Source organism: Colius striatus, chromosome 2, assembly GCF_028858725.1.
Source record: "Colius striatus isolate bColStr4 chromosome 2, bColStr4.1.hap1, whole genome shotgun sequence".
NCBI classification, from domain to species: Eukaryota; Metazoa; Chordata; class Aves; order Coliiformes; family Coliidae; genus Colius; species Colius striatus.
In genome coordinates this window covers 73,906,597-73,922,253 of record NC_084760.1, presented here as the reverse complement: position 1 = coordinate 73,922,253, position 15,657 = coordinate 73,906,597, and the positions used below count along the sequence as shown (strand labels likewise).

At 38.2% G+C, this 15,657-nt stretch overlaps 1 protein-coding gene across 1 annotated transcript in view; it reads right to left on the bottom strand.

Annotated features, from left to right (window-relative positions):
* The window catches only part of KIF26B (kinesin family member 26B), a 301,427-nt gene that overhangs the window by 36,917 nt on the left and 248,853 nt on the right, over window positions 1-15,657 (bottom strand). The window contains exon 10 of the mRNA XM_061989833.1: window positions 12,515-12,674. Within this exon, the coding sequence (XP_061845817.1) occupies window positions 12,515-12,674 (160 nt within the window). The remainder of the gene's footprint in view (window positions 1-12,514; window positions 12,675-15,657) is intronic.

Here is a 15,657-nt window from a genome sequence, read left to right as displayed (position 1 = left end):
AAAGAAAATAGAAAAGAGTGAGAGCTTCACACATCTCTAAGCCTTCTCCACCATGTAAAAGATTATTGTGTATAGTATCAGAGAATGTTTAGGAGTACAATCACTGAGACATCAGTCAAGACACTATTTCCTGTGGGTGTCCTACAAGTCCGCCATAGGGGATTGCCAAGGACATGACAGTGCTGGTAGTGAGCACATGTCAGAGATGGGGTCACAGCACTGTGTACTGTGTATTGAGATTTCAGGCAGCACAGTGGTCCAACAGGCATCCTCAGGTGTCTGCTGCCCGTTAACCTTCCAGAATGTTTAACACAGGGCACTGGGTCCCTGGTACGCCCCAGAATCAGCAATGTGGCTTCCAGATATATCTGCTTCTTTCTCTGACAGCTGCCTGAGAATATGAAAGTACTTGAGAAACTGCAGACAGAATTCAGATTCTGAATAACCATGGACTAAAGATAATGCAACAAGGACTAAAGGTACTGCAACAGAGACAATGAGTGCTTTACAGTTATTTGCCAGAACTATATGATAAATAAAAATTACTTCTGAAAAAGAACAGAATCTTTCATTATGAGTGCAAAGGATTTAAGATGGTAAAATGTATGTGGGAAAATATATCTGATCCACATTCTGTAAAGCTTGTGTAAATTACGGGCAGGTAGGATATAGAAGTTCTATGTTTAATATTTGATATAAATAGATTGAAAGCTATGATAGAAATATCCAAGAAGCAGCAGAAGGTAACATTCAGGGACTGTCTCATTTCATGACATCTAACTGTGTTACAGTTTCACCTCTCAAGAAATTCACCCAACAATACCAATATTGTGCCCTGTGTTTACTGATTCCTACTCTGAATGAGTCAAAAATAGAGATGGTAAAAATGTACATTAATACCTCAAAAATAAAACCAAATTGTCTCTAAATCAACTACTCAAAGAAATCTATTGCTGGCCTAGACTTGTACAATTCAAAATTTGGAAAATGGCAGAGCACAGTATGCTGACCAAGCTCTTGACACTCACCTAGCCCTGACCTTAAGACATTAAGTGATAGCCTTTCATCTGCAAGATGCTGGACCTTCTTCCTAGATATGGTGGCAATTAATTTTTCTTTGTATTAAAGGCAAAAGGAGCAAGAATCCCTGAGGACTCTCCTTGGAACCTGCACTGCAAGAGGAATGAAGATTTGCTGCTGTCTGCCCGTCTTTCTAGATCTCCCCAAAGAATGTTCTCTACTTAAATATGCAAAGGTTTGCAGATTTAACTGCCAGAAATATTTCAATATGTGCATAATCAGGGGCTGGGAGATGTTCATACTCTATGAGAAAGGAGATGGAAAGAAAAAGCACCATACATATTCCTATTGCATATTATGAGACTAACCAAGGAGAACTTATTCTTGCATTCAGGTATTGAAAGGTCATATGAGCAGCATATAATGTATAATGTCAGCATACAACGCTTAACTCTGTCCCTTTGTATTTAAGATCATAATCATTGGCAAATTTTATTAGATGGCTTCTGGAACAATAGAATGGTACCTCCAAATTGTGCAGTCTTAAAAGGGAATTTATATGAAGCTCCAGTTACTGGAACAATTAATGAATAATAGAGAATAATATAGAATTCATTAGGTTTAATATGGATTACAGATTAGATATGAGTAGGAAGCATTTGGATTTTTATATTTCTGAGATGAATTAAGGTGAAACAACACATTGGTAATACCTATCATGAAGCATATATATAAAGAAGTTATTGTGTTTATATCTATATGGATATGAACATAAAATTATTCAAAGTTATTTGTGCTCTGAACTTCAGGTTAGTTTCAGTAGAGAGATAATATAGCTATATAATGCATAAAATAGACGTGTAATTGCTAGTCAAAATGACCCTCTCATACCCACGCTATTACTGCTAGAGTTGAATAGTACCTTACTGTAATTTCATACACAGCCTGCAACATTCTTTATTCATAGCCCACAACTAGGTGTTCCCTGTTAAAAAGATGTCATGTTTTGTTGTTACTCTCTTTAGTCATCTATTGGCCTCTGGTCTTCAGTGAGAAGGATACCTTTAGCAACAGCAGAGTTTGCTCTCTGATTAGGCATCTGAACAGTTATTAGTATGAAGCTGAAATTCCTTAAAAGAGTCAGGTGTTGCTCCACAGAGAAGCACTGCTAAGGATGGAACATAGCCAATGATGTTAAAAATGTATTTTTAAGGGTTATAATCTCTTTTTTAAGGGTCTGGTACAGTGTTATGTGAGAAAATTAAAAGTCTTACATATTAACACAAATTCTTCTCTAATCAAATAAGCCAATTTGTAATGAAAACATTATTGTGGTATCTGTTTCCAATAGCCAGTTTATTGTCAAACATAAATACTGACTTGCTGGTAATTCTGTGATTTCATAGAATGATAGAATGGTAGGGATTGGAAGAGACCTTTAGAGATCATCTAGTCCAAGCCCCTTGCAGAAGCAGTTCTGCAAGACACTTGGGAAAGCTGCAGACTGTGCAGGCTGCCTACAGCAAGGGCAGCAGGATGGACTTCAAGCAGTGAGAGCACCCACTCCTGCATAGAGTAGTCCTTACCTGAGCCCCCAAATCCCTTCACATCTATGACAGCTCCTAACCTTCTCCTTTTGTTCGATTTATAGAGAGTTAAGACTGTCTCTCCATAACTCCCAGGTTTGTAACGGCATACCACCTTTTTGCTATCCAGCTCACTGTTCTTCAGAAGGACCCATACCAAAGAACGCCAGAAAGGCTGGTATTTCCAACAATATGGGCATACATTTTGCCACTGATATTCAAATTGAGTGAAGTTTTATTTCTGCACAGGAGCAGAAACTAAAGAATAGGGGGAGAAACAATTTAGTAACTCCCCTCACTCCTCAAAACTAATCCATTGGAAAAGAATTTTAATATGGCAGGCAGAACAGTTTTGCTTATAGGATGATGAGACAAAATACAGCTAAAACAGTTAAACTTGATGTCTGAAATTGATTTCCTTAAGTCTTGTCACATACTGCTAGAAAGATAACACCTGATGGCATTTATAAACAAACAAAAATTTTAAAATTAAAATAATCTCACAACTTTGTCCTGCAGCAGGAGAGAGAGATGATTTTAATATTTTGGAAGATAGCTCTAGCCAGCCTGCTTAACTCTTAAAAGTCAATGCATATTTTAAAAAAATCACATCTGTTCATTGTATACAGGCCTGGAGGCAACCACCAGCCAGAAAACTTTGATCATGCAGCACAAGCTGGCTGGTATCTGAAGAGCACAAGAGAATTGTCTTCATTGCTTTCCCCTCAAACATGTTATGAAAATAAGAACTGCAATAAAATCTTGTATGTAAAAACAACATCTTTCAGTTGCAATGCTCTTGAAGCAATAACATAAACTGGCTGGAATATTCTCCATTTACAATGATGCAATTCTCTTCAAAACTTCTAGGTCCTGTCACTCCATTGAGGGGGTGGTGTTAAATGGTGTCCAAGAAAAGAAAGAGTACCAAGAAAAACTGTTCAACTATTTGCCTAGAAAAAGCAAACCAAGTTTTTGTTTATTTTTAAGTAAAGGTCACAAATACTATTTATATACATTGAAAGGGGAAAAACAAATAGCCCTGCTTGTGCCACTTCAGTAGTCACAAATACCTATTTATATGGCAAGTTCCTGTAAAATTTTGTTGAGCTCTAAATTCATGGTCATGGACCTATTTGCAACCAGTCAATAGATGACTGTACACTTCCAGTTTTCATATTCACCAATTCAATCACTTGCATCCCTTGAATCCTTTGCAATCCCAAACAAACTTAGCACTAAGTAATGCTTAACCACATACTGCCTCTTTCACAAATAAGCTGTTAATCATCAAATACTGAATATGACCCACAGTATACAATATCCCTTAGCAAGGATTAGAGGATCATCTCATCTAATTAAATATAAGCATGTTTTCTAATCTGTTGGTTTAAGCCAAAGCCCAATAAAAAGATTTCCTTTGATTTACATTGAGTTTTGGATAAAGCACTTGGAGAACTCAATTTTGCAATTCAAAGAGAAAGAGATTTTTAAAAAAGAAAAAAAAAAAGTGTAACTAAACGATGAAGAAAGAAAAGTGGATAACTGAGTTAAATTATCCAGCACAGAAATGGACTGGACATCCCCTATCCCTGCTATAGGGGAAGTCTCAAGAAAGACACCTCTGACACTCTCTGGATTTTTGGACGTCATGCAAATGTGACAATCCAGCAGACCATCCAGTACCTTTCAGACTACCAAAAGCAGAGAAGATTCTAGTAGACACACTAGAACATGTTTTATTGTTTGTTGTAACTGCCTGCCATGTGCAAACAATTTCTAAACAAGGATGAAGATAAATTGTCAAAATGGAAGTACAGCTATTGAAAATCGATAGAGATTTGGCCTTAGGACTCTGCACTTAAATAACATAAGCCTAGTCCCTAACCCATCTAAAACTCCTAATTAATATTTGTCAGTTACACATCTATCTTGCTTTTAAATCATTCTACCAATGTTCACTTCAACTCTTGGGATGTTATTCCATTGACTAACAGAAATTGCTGTTAGCAAGCTTTCAAGTTTATATTCTTCTGTCTCATTACGTAAGGATAAGAAATCACTTTGTCTCACCAGAAACAATTCTCTTCTCCTGTGTGTATTCACATCCCGGAAAAACTATACAGCAGTTGTAACGTTCCCCCTCAGAGATCTCCTTTTCCTCGCCAGCTATGAAACTTTATTTCTGTTACAGTGTTCTTCCAGGTGAGTAACCCTTTCGTGTCAGACCATTCATAATTCTTCTTGCTTTTCCTTTAAATTTTCTCCAGACTGAGAAATGAACTAAATTACCACCACATTTCCACAAGAGAAGATGTATTAATGTTCAATTGAGCCTGAAACAGGGGTGGAACAGGTGAGAATAAACTGATGGATACACTGACTGAAGGTTCATAATGGCATTTTAACAAATTAAGTAGAGATTCATTTATATATGAAATCACCATAACAGCCTATTTGGGTCTCACTCAAGTTATATTTCAGCAATAACTTCACACTGCTGAATTGCTTGCATTACCAATCATGTCTGTGCTGGCCTGGGACCAAAGTAGCATCCTTTCATGATGCAGCTATCTGCTGCTGATAGAAATGGCTATTTAAATGCAATTAGTAACTACTATTAAATCTAACTATGAACCACAAGCATTTCCCTTCTTATTTCATTTTGCAGCCCATCATTATTTGCTTGTTGCAGTATCTGTAAAGTGGTAATTTATCGAGTGGTTCAAAAAGCATTGAAAAAGCCAGCTCATGAGGCCTGATTCTTCCCACTCAAACACTTGTGAAGAATGGAGCCATGTCAGCTGACGTCTGTGGTATAAACTGGTGTATCAGGTGATCAGGCTCAGTGAATGCAACACACTCGCTTACATCTACTTAAATGCACATGCATGCCAACACCTCTGCCCCAATAATTATCACATTGCCAGTCTGGCAGGGCTGAGATCATAGAATCATAGCATGGTAGGGTTGGAAGGGCGGGTCCACCTAGATTAGGCTGCATAGTAACATGTCCAGCCGGGTCTTGAAGACCTCCAAGGAAGGAGACTCCACAACCCCTCTGGGCAGCCTGCGCCACTGCTCCCACACCCTCACAGTAAAATATTTCTTTTCTTATATTTAAATGGAACTTTTTGTGTTCCAGCTTCATCCCATTACCCCTTATCCTGTTGCTAGTTGCAACAGAAAAAAAAGGGATGCCCCAACCTCCTGATACCCACCATTTAGATATTTGTAAATATAAATAAGATCCCCCCAAGATGAAAACCCAAAGCTGGATGATGGCTGCTACATTGAAGCTTCGTTGAAGGATTTTGTCTATCTTTCATTAACTTGATGACAAAACACAGTACTGTAAGACGAGTGCAGCTAAAGCTCAAATCTAAACTGTCAGGTGTACAACTGTCCTACAGTAAAGTGCATTGTTGATGAACACTACTGGAGCATGCAAAATCTGTTATCAGCATTCTCCTGAGATGCACATTAAATTACTAAAACACAAGAAGTCTTACTGCTTTCACAGATTACATCCTTGAATCTATTTTATGTAGTTCCCTCAAATAAGAAGAAAATTGTCAGAAATTCAATCTAGTAAAACTGCCTGCTACAGAAAACCTCCAAAGGTGACAGGAAATGTCAGATGCTCCAAGTCTTCATAATATAATGAATTGACAGTGTTTCAATGTTCACCTCTTGCTGGCAACTGCATTGATCTTCCACCTTGACAAAACACACTGGCTAGTGTCCAAGAGCATACACCCAAAGCCAGGTTCTCAGCTGGTATAACATGGCATTGCTCCAGTGGCTTGAGTGCCTGTGAGCCAAGGCTCTGGTCCATATAACCTGGCTGCCAACATCACAGAAAGATTCTTTTGTTCCCGAGCAGCTCATGGTTTTGATAGCTAATTAGGATTACACATTCAACAGAATCTCTATTGACTGCTCTCCTACAATTGGAGCATTCCAAATTCTTCTCTTCAGATTCTTGTCTCCTTTATATATTATCTCAGTCTCTCTTGGAGCTCTCATTCATTTTGGGCCATTTCCCAGACCTGTGATAGTGTTTCAGTTGTCATTCATATCCTTATTTTCATTCTTTATTGCATGTTCTTCTGTTCTCATATTTCCACAAGTAAAACAGCAAAATAGTTTTTCATCCACTTTTAATATATTCAATTCTAAATTAACACATAAAGACTGAAGATTCCAAAGGCAGGATCAGATCTTTTCTGAAGCTTTCTGTGGTCTTTCTGCAAAGTCTCATTGAGCAGAAGCAAAATCAAGGAACAGGAGACCAGCAGATGCAGCAGTGGAAAGAAAAAGTGACTGAAATTTCTCAATGAATTAAAAAAGACCAAACAGTTTAGGCATGGATGAACTAATCATTAAACAGGTTGCTCACTGGGCAGGCATCTAATCAAATTTTGGTCCAAAATTCTTAGGCCTAGCAAGCAGACATGGTTGTGTGAATCCTAGAAACCTAAGACTCAGTATGAGCTCATAAATAAGGATGAAATCTAACAGTTATTGTACAAGAACTGTTTTGTGAACCGTTTTTTTAGCTTTCCTTATGTCTTCCTGAAAAGTTTTCACTGACAATTCTTCTGAGAAAAATAATCAAACTCATTCTATGAATGTAAAGGCAACACATACAAACAAAACATACCTGGTACCAGTTCTCTTCATACACATTTTTTTTTACACAGATGAAAACAACTGCAGGTAGATACACCCATCTCATCAAGAAAACAATATGAATTACTGGATCCATCCAAACCTCATTTTCATTTTAACACCTGTAATTAGCTAACAATTTAAATACCTGATATGCCACGTGTTCTTTAAGCTCATTTTTTATACAGCAATACTATAATCCAACACTTTCCCTTTTCTCCCCTTAAAAGCAATATTGGTCTACCCTTGACCAAAAATCCCAGATTTTGCATGCCTTTAGGACCATCTATGTGAGTCCTTACATCTAAAAAAAGTCAAAAAATAAGGTAACAGTCCTAGCCACAGTTAAAATGTAAGTAGTGCTTTTTGACAAGGCTGAATGCCCTTTATAAAGTCATACTTGATTTTTTTCTAGCTCAGTTTTATAAATGGGAATAAGTAAACAAACATAGAAACAAATTATTTTCCAAAGGTCACACAGAAAGAATGGATTAGCCTAGGGTTTAAGCACCAGATTAAATCTTTTAAAATGATGGCTCTGCCACTAAGCCTTTTGTGCAACTTTGCACCAGTCACCTAATACAATTTTATTTTTTACAGATAGGATTAAAAAAACTCAACAATACCAGCATGTAAGATCTGGGAGAAACTGCAACCATATGACAGAGAAGCAGAAGTGCCAAGAATAAAATTAATGCTTTTGACTCAGGCCTAACTATTTCATAGACAAGATTCCCTCCTTGGGTAAGTGTAAGCATGCAGTTCAAAATACAGGATGCTTCCAGAAACACTAGCACATTGGGATAGCACTAAGAGAGAAACCTGTTAAATACAAGAAGTAACAACTTTTGAAAGAGAAATTCACCCAGCCTCGCACTTTTCCAAACAGTTTTCTTACATTCTCATAGTCATTAAAATGTAAAAAAATTATTATTTCCAAAACAGCATTACCATGAATTATCACCACCTCTGTTGCCTAGCAACTGGAGTAATTTTTGAATAGTGAGCTATATAAACCCATATCTGGAGTTTGTCTAAATGGGTACTCATTCGAGGGTTTAAAACACATTCATCTTGAAAATCAGACGCAGATAATGCAGCACTAACGTAAAACTGAAATGTTCTTTAAAAAAAGTAAAATGGTGCTAACAATTACTACAATGTAGCAAAATCCTCCTCCTGTAGCAGATCTGAACCAGGTCAAAGTTGGTCAGGTCAGGCTCTTCCTTGGGCTTGCAAGTGTCACTTTCTAATTTTTGTGAAGATATTTGTGAGGATAAATTAATTCTTGCCCAGTCTTTTGAGAGATTTGCTCATAACTCAAGAACAAAAGAAACTGCTGCCATTAAATGGCAATGCGTTTAAGTCAAATTAAAAATTCTATTTTTATATAACATAATGAGCTGCAAGAACTCACTTGTTCATACCATGATAGAATGATATTCTTAGTAAGGTTCAAACCAGGTCTGGACATTAACAGTAACAAGTACAACCCACTGAGCTATTACAGAGAGTACATATATGAAAGATATAAACTCCCAGAAATCATGGCCAGGTCACTCATTACCTGTATGTGGTTGCCCATTACAGGGATTCTTACCCATACTTCAGACTCACATGTAATCGAACTTGAATGGAGGACAAGATCTCAAGTCCCATAAACCTGCATTGTCTGAGAATTTCTACTTTACTTTCTTACCATTTTAGTAGACAACTTCCTGCTTAAGCTATTGCCAATCAGTATTACTGTTCCCAAAATGTATAGAGGTGTAGGGGTGTTTCCAAGGGAGAAAGATTCCAACTTAATGACATACAAGGCTTAGCCTTATGGGTAAGAAAAAAAAAGGAAAGCATGCTGAACAGCAGCATGTGTTTTTCATAGACACTGCAGGCAGAAAGGCAAATTCATCCCTGGCACAAACACACAGCCCACTGAAGGCAATGCAGTAGCATCTGCTTATACCAGCTATGAATCTGAACAAGCTTTTCCCTACAACCACTATCTGCAGAGATAAAGCTCATACAGCACGAAGGGCGTTTAAGAGCCTGAAACCACTCAGAGTTAAGAAAACTATATTTCTGCAGTAAGAGAAAACCTGATGTCTATGAAATTGGGAGTTTTCAGGCTCCCAGAAAGTCATTCAGTGCCTACTGATAGGCTGCCATAAAATACGTAATGGCTGTTTAATACTTCAGATAAAGAAAGGGTAGTCCATTTTGTCTGCTGCTCTATGGAAATTTACTGAGACCACACACACAATTTGCAGTGTTGTCACATGACAAAATATTTCTATTGTTTTCCCTTGGTCTCGCTCAAAAAGGCAGTTAACAAAAATTTAATTTTATCTTTAACAATAAAGGAAACACCCCTAAAGACAGGGAAATTATCTCACCTAGATAGGCTAGACAAGAGGTGCTACTGAACACATATCACATCGTCTGTGGGATGCTCATCATCCCATATATACAGCACTCAGCCATCCTTCTTCCCCTCTCCACCAAGGACCAGCACACACCAGTACTGCTGGATCATAGAGCAAAGAGTGTTTGCACTCAGTCAGCTGCAAAGACTCTTTGTTTCCATTGCTTGAAAACAGATCACATTTGGGAAAATAAAACTGCTTTCTGCACTCCTCTCAGCAAGAAGTGAACAAAATTTGTTCCAAAATATGCCAATATGTTTTTCAAATTCAATTTTAAAAGTCCTCCTTAGAAACAAAAGCATTGTCTCTGATTTACGGATGACCAACCACTTCTCTATATTCACAGTCTATACTATGTGCTCTTATAGGGGCAAATTCAAGAGAAGATGCTGACCTGAAGAAAGCTTTTATCTCTTTTCAGCGGTACAGAAACACTGAGTGAGAGTGATGGCACCTCTGTCTGTGTAAGCTCAGAAGTGCAACAGCTGGAAACTGCAGAAGAAAGATTGGTAGCACAGCAAGTAGAAGAAATGTTTGATAACAGTTCTTTCCCAGTCAGGCACTGCCAAGAAAGACAGTTGTTGTATTTGACAACTATTCCTTCTATGTTTAGTCCTAACCTAGGGAGTATCACTAACATCATTTTTTTCTGTTCCTACAGATTGCCTTCTCTCCAATCCATAAAAATTTACAGGAAGGAAGACAGGTTTTTGATGAGCATAGTTTGAGCTACACTTTCCAAAGTGCCGAGTTCAAGCTATTTTCACATTGCAACTAGGTGCGTGATTCACAAAACATTTAATGAATGTTTATATGTACAAATTTGGTTGGCCCGTTAGTGAATTACAGTCTGACTGAACTCCATGAACGGATACATTTCCAGAGAGAATGTTTTATGCCCAGACTGACAAAGAATTTTGGAAAATAAATGTTGGAAGCAAAAAAAAATTATAACCAAACTCAATTCACCTTTATATTCCAAAAGTAAGACAAAACCAAATAAGTAAATCTCGTCAATACCTTGCAATCTTGAATGAACATGAGGAAATAATAATTTCTGCAGCTTTTAACATAGTAAAAAGCGTAAAATGTATGGACTAAAATATATTCTGTGAATGGCTTCATTCGTTATTCATGTAATTTTGTTGTTTCTAACTCCAGATCTCATACACATGTTCTTCATGAATGGTGAAACTCATTAGCAGTTTGATTACAAGATGCTACAGTAAGCTATTCTTGTGATACTAGTTGCTCCAACCTTGGTTTTAGTCTAGAGAAAAGCAGTATTGTCCACAAAATCTGAAACTTCTCAATAGGAAAGCTGTATGACTATCTGGGTTGGATAATGAATCCAAACTCGTTTTCAGACCAGCGTATTTGCCAAATGTATTGAGAGTTGGGAAAAGAAGAAACTCATGAGGTTTAACAAGGGCAAGTGCAGTCCTGCACCTGCAGAGAAACAACCCTATGCACCAGTACAGGCTGGGGATTGACCTGCAGGAGAGTAGCTCTGCAGAGAGAGACCTGGGAGTCTTGATTGATAATAAACTAAACATGAGCCAGCACTGTGCCCTCATAGCCTAGAAAGCCAATGGCATCCTGGGATGAGTGTGGCCAGCAGGTCAAGGGAGGTTCCTCTCCCTCTCTACTCTGCCCTCTGGAGTCCTGTGTCCAGTTCTGGGTTCCCCAGCTCGAGGGACAGAGAACTTCTGGAGAAAGTCCAGCACAGGGCCACCAAGATGATCAGGGAACTGAAACATTCCTTATGAGGAAAGGCTGCAGGAACTGGGGCTGTTTAGTCTAGAGAAGAGGAGACTGAGGGAGGATCTCATTAATATTTACAAGTATGTAAATGGTTGGGACATGCCTTTTTTCGATGGTATCTAGTGACAGGACAATTGGTAATGGGAAGAAGCTGGAACACAAAAAATTCCATTTAAACATAAGAAAAAACTACTTTACTGTGAAGGCAAGAGAGCCCTGGCACAGGCTGCCCAGGGAGGATGTGGAGTCTCCTTATCTGGGGGTTTTCAGAACCCGCCTGGAAGCATTCCTATGTGACCTGATCTAGGTGGATCTGCTTTGGCAGGTTGTTGGACTAGATGATCTCTAAAGGTCCCTTCCAAGCCCTGCCATTCTGTGATTCAAATAATGGAGACAACAATGAAGAGAAATGAGTACAAAACATTAGGTGAGTGATTTTCTAATTTCCTAGAAACTACCTGCAGTAGCAAAGGCCACTTGTCTAGTGCGACAAATAGGGACTAATTTTTTGCAAGCTGACCCTGAGATTCAAACCGTACAAAAATAAAATGCAAATTAACCTTGGATCACAGAAAGAATCTCATGACAAAGATGCATACTTGTTGTGATATATATTTTTGAGAAACTAAATCCCACAGAATAGAGAGCAATGTCATTTTCTCTACAGTGCTGCACTATGGCAGCAATGTTTGTGGAGCAAATAAGAAATCAGCTCTTAGATCCTTGAAACATTAGAAAAAGAAATCTTTGAATAGTCCTAGAAAACAAAATCCTAATGTGCTGAACTTCAAGCCTTAAGATCTTTAAGATTCCTGGGTTTTATTTCAATAGGCTTCTTCCTTTGAAACCTGACTGTCAAATACAGTGTAGCTACCATATCTAGGGCTAGATCAAATGTCCCTGAACCTTAGGCAGGTTTTGCTGTCCCTCAAGGGCTCTGCTGAGCCCAGTAGACTGTCTCCCTCCTTACCACATGTTTGCCTCAGGCCCAGAGAAGCAATGTGCTTGCAAGCATTCTCTTCAGGGGCAACACAGAATAGCACTTACTTGTACGGGATGTGTTTGCTTCCATTGACAAGGGCGAGGATGACATTGCCCAGTGCTGACAATGAGAGGCAGAGGCCAGAGCTTCCCTCCCGGTTTTTGCCGAGCACTTTCACACAGCTACCCAAGTCAATCAGGTGCAAGCGGCTGCGACCTCCGGACACTGACACAGACAAAGAAAGCAAAGAGTTAGTGTGTGCTTCCAAAAGCTGCTTCCCAAAAAATGCAAAAGATTCACCTCAACTTGCAAAGATGAAACAGTCCAGAAACCTTTTCATGTTAGTAGCAGCAAACTGTAGAGGTCCTACTAACTCACTGTCAGCCTTTATTACTGTACATTGCGGTACCCTCCAGACATGCTCCAAAACGGAAGAGGCTTTCAGCTCTCAACCACTCCTACAGGTTTACCCCTGTGAGAGTCACCACCATGCTTTTGTTTTTTAAAATATACGTTTATTATCCTGTACCTGAGTTGGCTCTGTTTCTATCTCTGTACTGTTCCTTTGCATGGAAAACTACAGGCTAGCAACAGCTGCTTGATGAGCAGTGATCCTGTGGTAGCTTCTGTAGATCTCATTAATATTTACAAGTATATAAATGGTGGATGTCAGGAGGTTGAGGCATCCCTTTTTTCTATTGTATCTAGTAACAGGATAAAGGGTAATGGGATGATGCTGGAACACAAAAAGTTCCATTTAAACATAAGAAAAAAACATTTCACTGTGAGGGTGAGAGAGTCCTGGAACAGGCTGCCCAGGGAGGGTGTGGAGTCTCCTTCCTTGGAGGTCTTCAAGACCCACCTGGACACGTTCCTGTGTGACCTGATCTAGGTGGACCTGCTTCTGCAGGGGGTTTGGACTAGATGATCTCTAGAGGTCTCTTCCAACCTCTACCATTCCAGGATTCTAGGATTCTCTCCCATCTCGAATACTGGCATCTGTGGGACATTTAACCTCTCTTTAAGTCTACACACTTTCACATTGTAATTTGGAATAAGTAAAGGTTTGCATGCCATGAGTAATGGATTGTGGACAAACCGTTCTATTCTGAAAATTGTTTTTGTATAACCCTGTAAAATTCTTGTTTGCTGTGTATCAACACCATACCTTTAAAATCAAAAGATGGTATTGTTGAAACACCAAAATAGACATTTTCTTTCTTTAAAAGCCTATGGTTCCTTATAAACCCAGGATGGGGATTCTGTAGACTTTTCAGAAATACTTCTAATTCTCTGCTGTCTCAAAACCATTTCCTATCTGGGCTTTTTGCATTTGATCTTTGACTGTTCCTTAGTATTCTCAAGAGTTAGTTTAGAAACAATTTGTAGGAAAAGGCAGTTTTATTTCTAGAAGTCTCAAGTCAAGAACATTATTTGAGGACGCAAACTTTATTTAAATAGGAGTGGAAATACTTTCACATCTGAATTCACCTTTATGCAAATAAATTCACAGCCACTTTGACATAGCACCACCAATCATGCATCTGGCAAAAACAATTATTAGAAGTGGGGAGAGATCAGTTCACAAGCAAACACAATTATGGGAGCAATAACATAATTTTCCAGATACATTTAATTGTTTTGGAAACATATTCTCAGCCACAAGCATGTTTTGTCAGTGATCCTGCATTCAGTAGGTGTGGTACCATGCCATGGTATACAAACATGAAGGTGCCATAGGAGATAGAAGGAAATAAGTTTACATAAGACACTTGCAAAGCTTCTACATATTGACAAAAAATTGATTCCTAATAATATCATTTTTCAGATATGCTCATAGAAGGAAGGTCTACTATGAAAAATGTATATAAATATAGAAAATATACAGCTACTAAAGGTATGTATAACTACTAGCTGTAACTTAAAACTTGCTAACCTACAATGAAAAAATGAGAGATTTCATTTTGCAAGCACTGCAAAACATAGAGCTCACTGCTTAGTCCTAGTATTTGGTGTCCTGCATGACACAAAAGTTTCTGTAAAAATATAAAGCCTTTCTGTAGCTTTTCTGTGTTACATATAATTCTGTACTTTTGTTTCAGTTGTAGATGACAGTTAATTAAAATGACCAACAATAAAACTTTAAGTAGATTTTTATGATAGAAGAAAAAAGAAACGTGAGTAAAGATAAAGAAAATAATATTAGAAAAGAAAAACAAAGAAGAGAAAGAAGAAAAATGAGAGGAGACTTTTTCTGTGAAAGGGATTTATGCTGAAGGGTTTGAGATTAATATTCAAAAAATGTATCCAGCATCTGTCAGCAATTGTTAAAATACAGTAACTTTCGCTTGTTTTAAGTCCTGTTAGTTCTTCAGCTACATCAGGTATTAGGCAACACAGGACTTCCAATGTGTTAAATTATACTGCAATATTGGTTAAGCTGTTCTGAGTATCACAAGACAAAAGAATAACCGTCTGATTAAAACTAATGTTGGTGGCTAGACATTCAAAATGCTCTAACAGTCCGCAGATGATACGACAACTCATTAAAACACGTCCAAAGTTTTGCTACTGTGCTGTCAGTGGTGGGAAATGGTGGGATACTTCTCATGGGGAAGCATTCACACATATGACAGGCTCCTGCACTCAATGCAGAAAGTCAGTTTCCTGTCCGGGCACCTGCATGTTCACCTTCTCTAAACTGCTCATGAACGACTTCTGCCTCCCTTCCAAGACAATTTAAAACTGTTAGACTTAAAGGTCCCTAAGTCCTCTAAGACTTTAGAAGGCTGAAGTTACCTTTTTCGAGCATACCCCAATGTTGTGTTTAGTTGCTACTGAAATTTACTGTAGGTGACTTTAGTGAATATAATAAATACTTTTTTTGCTAAGATTACTGGATGCCAGGGAAACAAACGAAAATGAAAGAAATCACTACCCTTCAAAATCTCAGTCACATTATTTCCACATATACTTCTATTACATGGGCTAGGGAAAACCCAGAATAAGAGAACATACTGGATCTTTCCTTCTTATTTCAATTACAAGTCAAAGTAAGATATTTTTAGGATGATGGATATACTTGCTTGATCTGAAAACGAGGTTATTTGTTCACTAATGTGCCTGGCAACTATAAAGAAAAGAAGTGGAACATCCTAACACTTGTTTTTGTCTATAGCCACAGAAGCTTTGCAGAGCTGACTGCTGA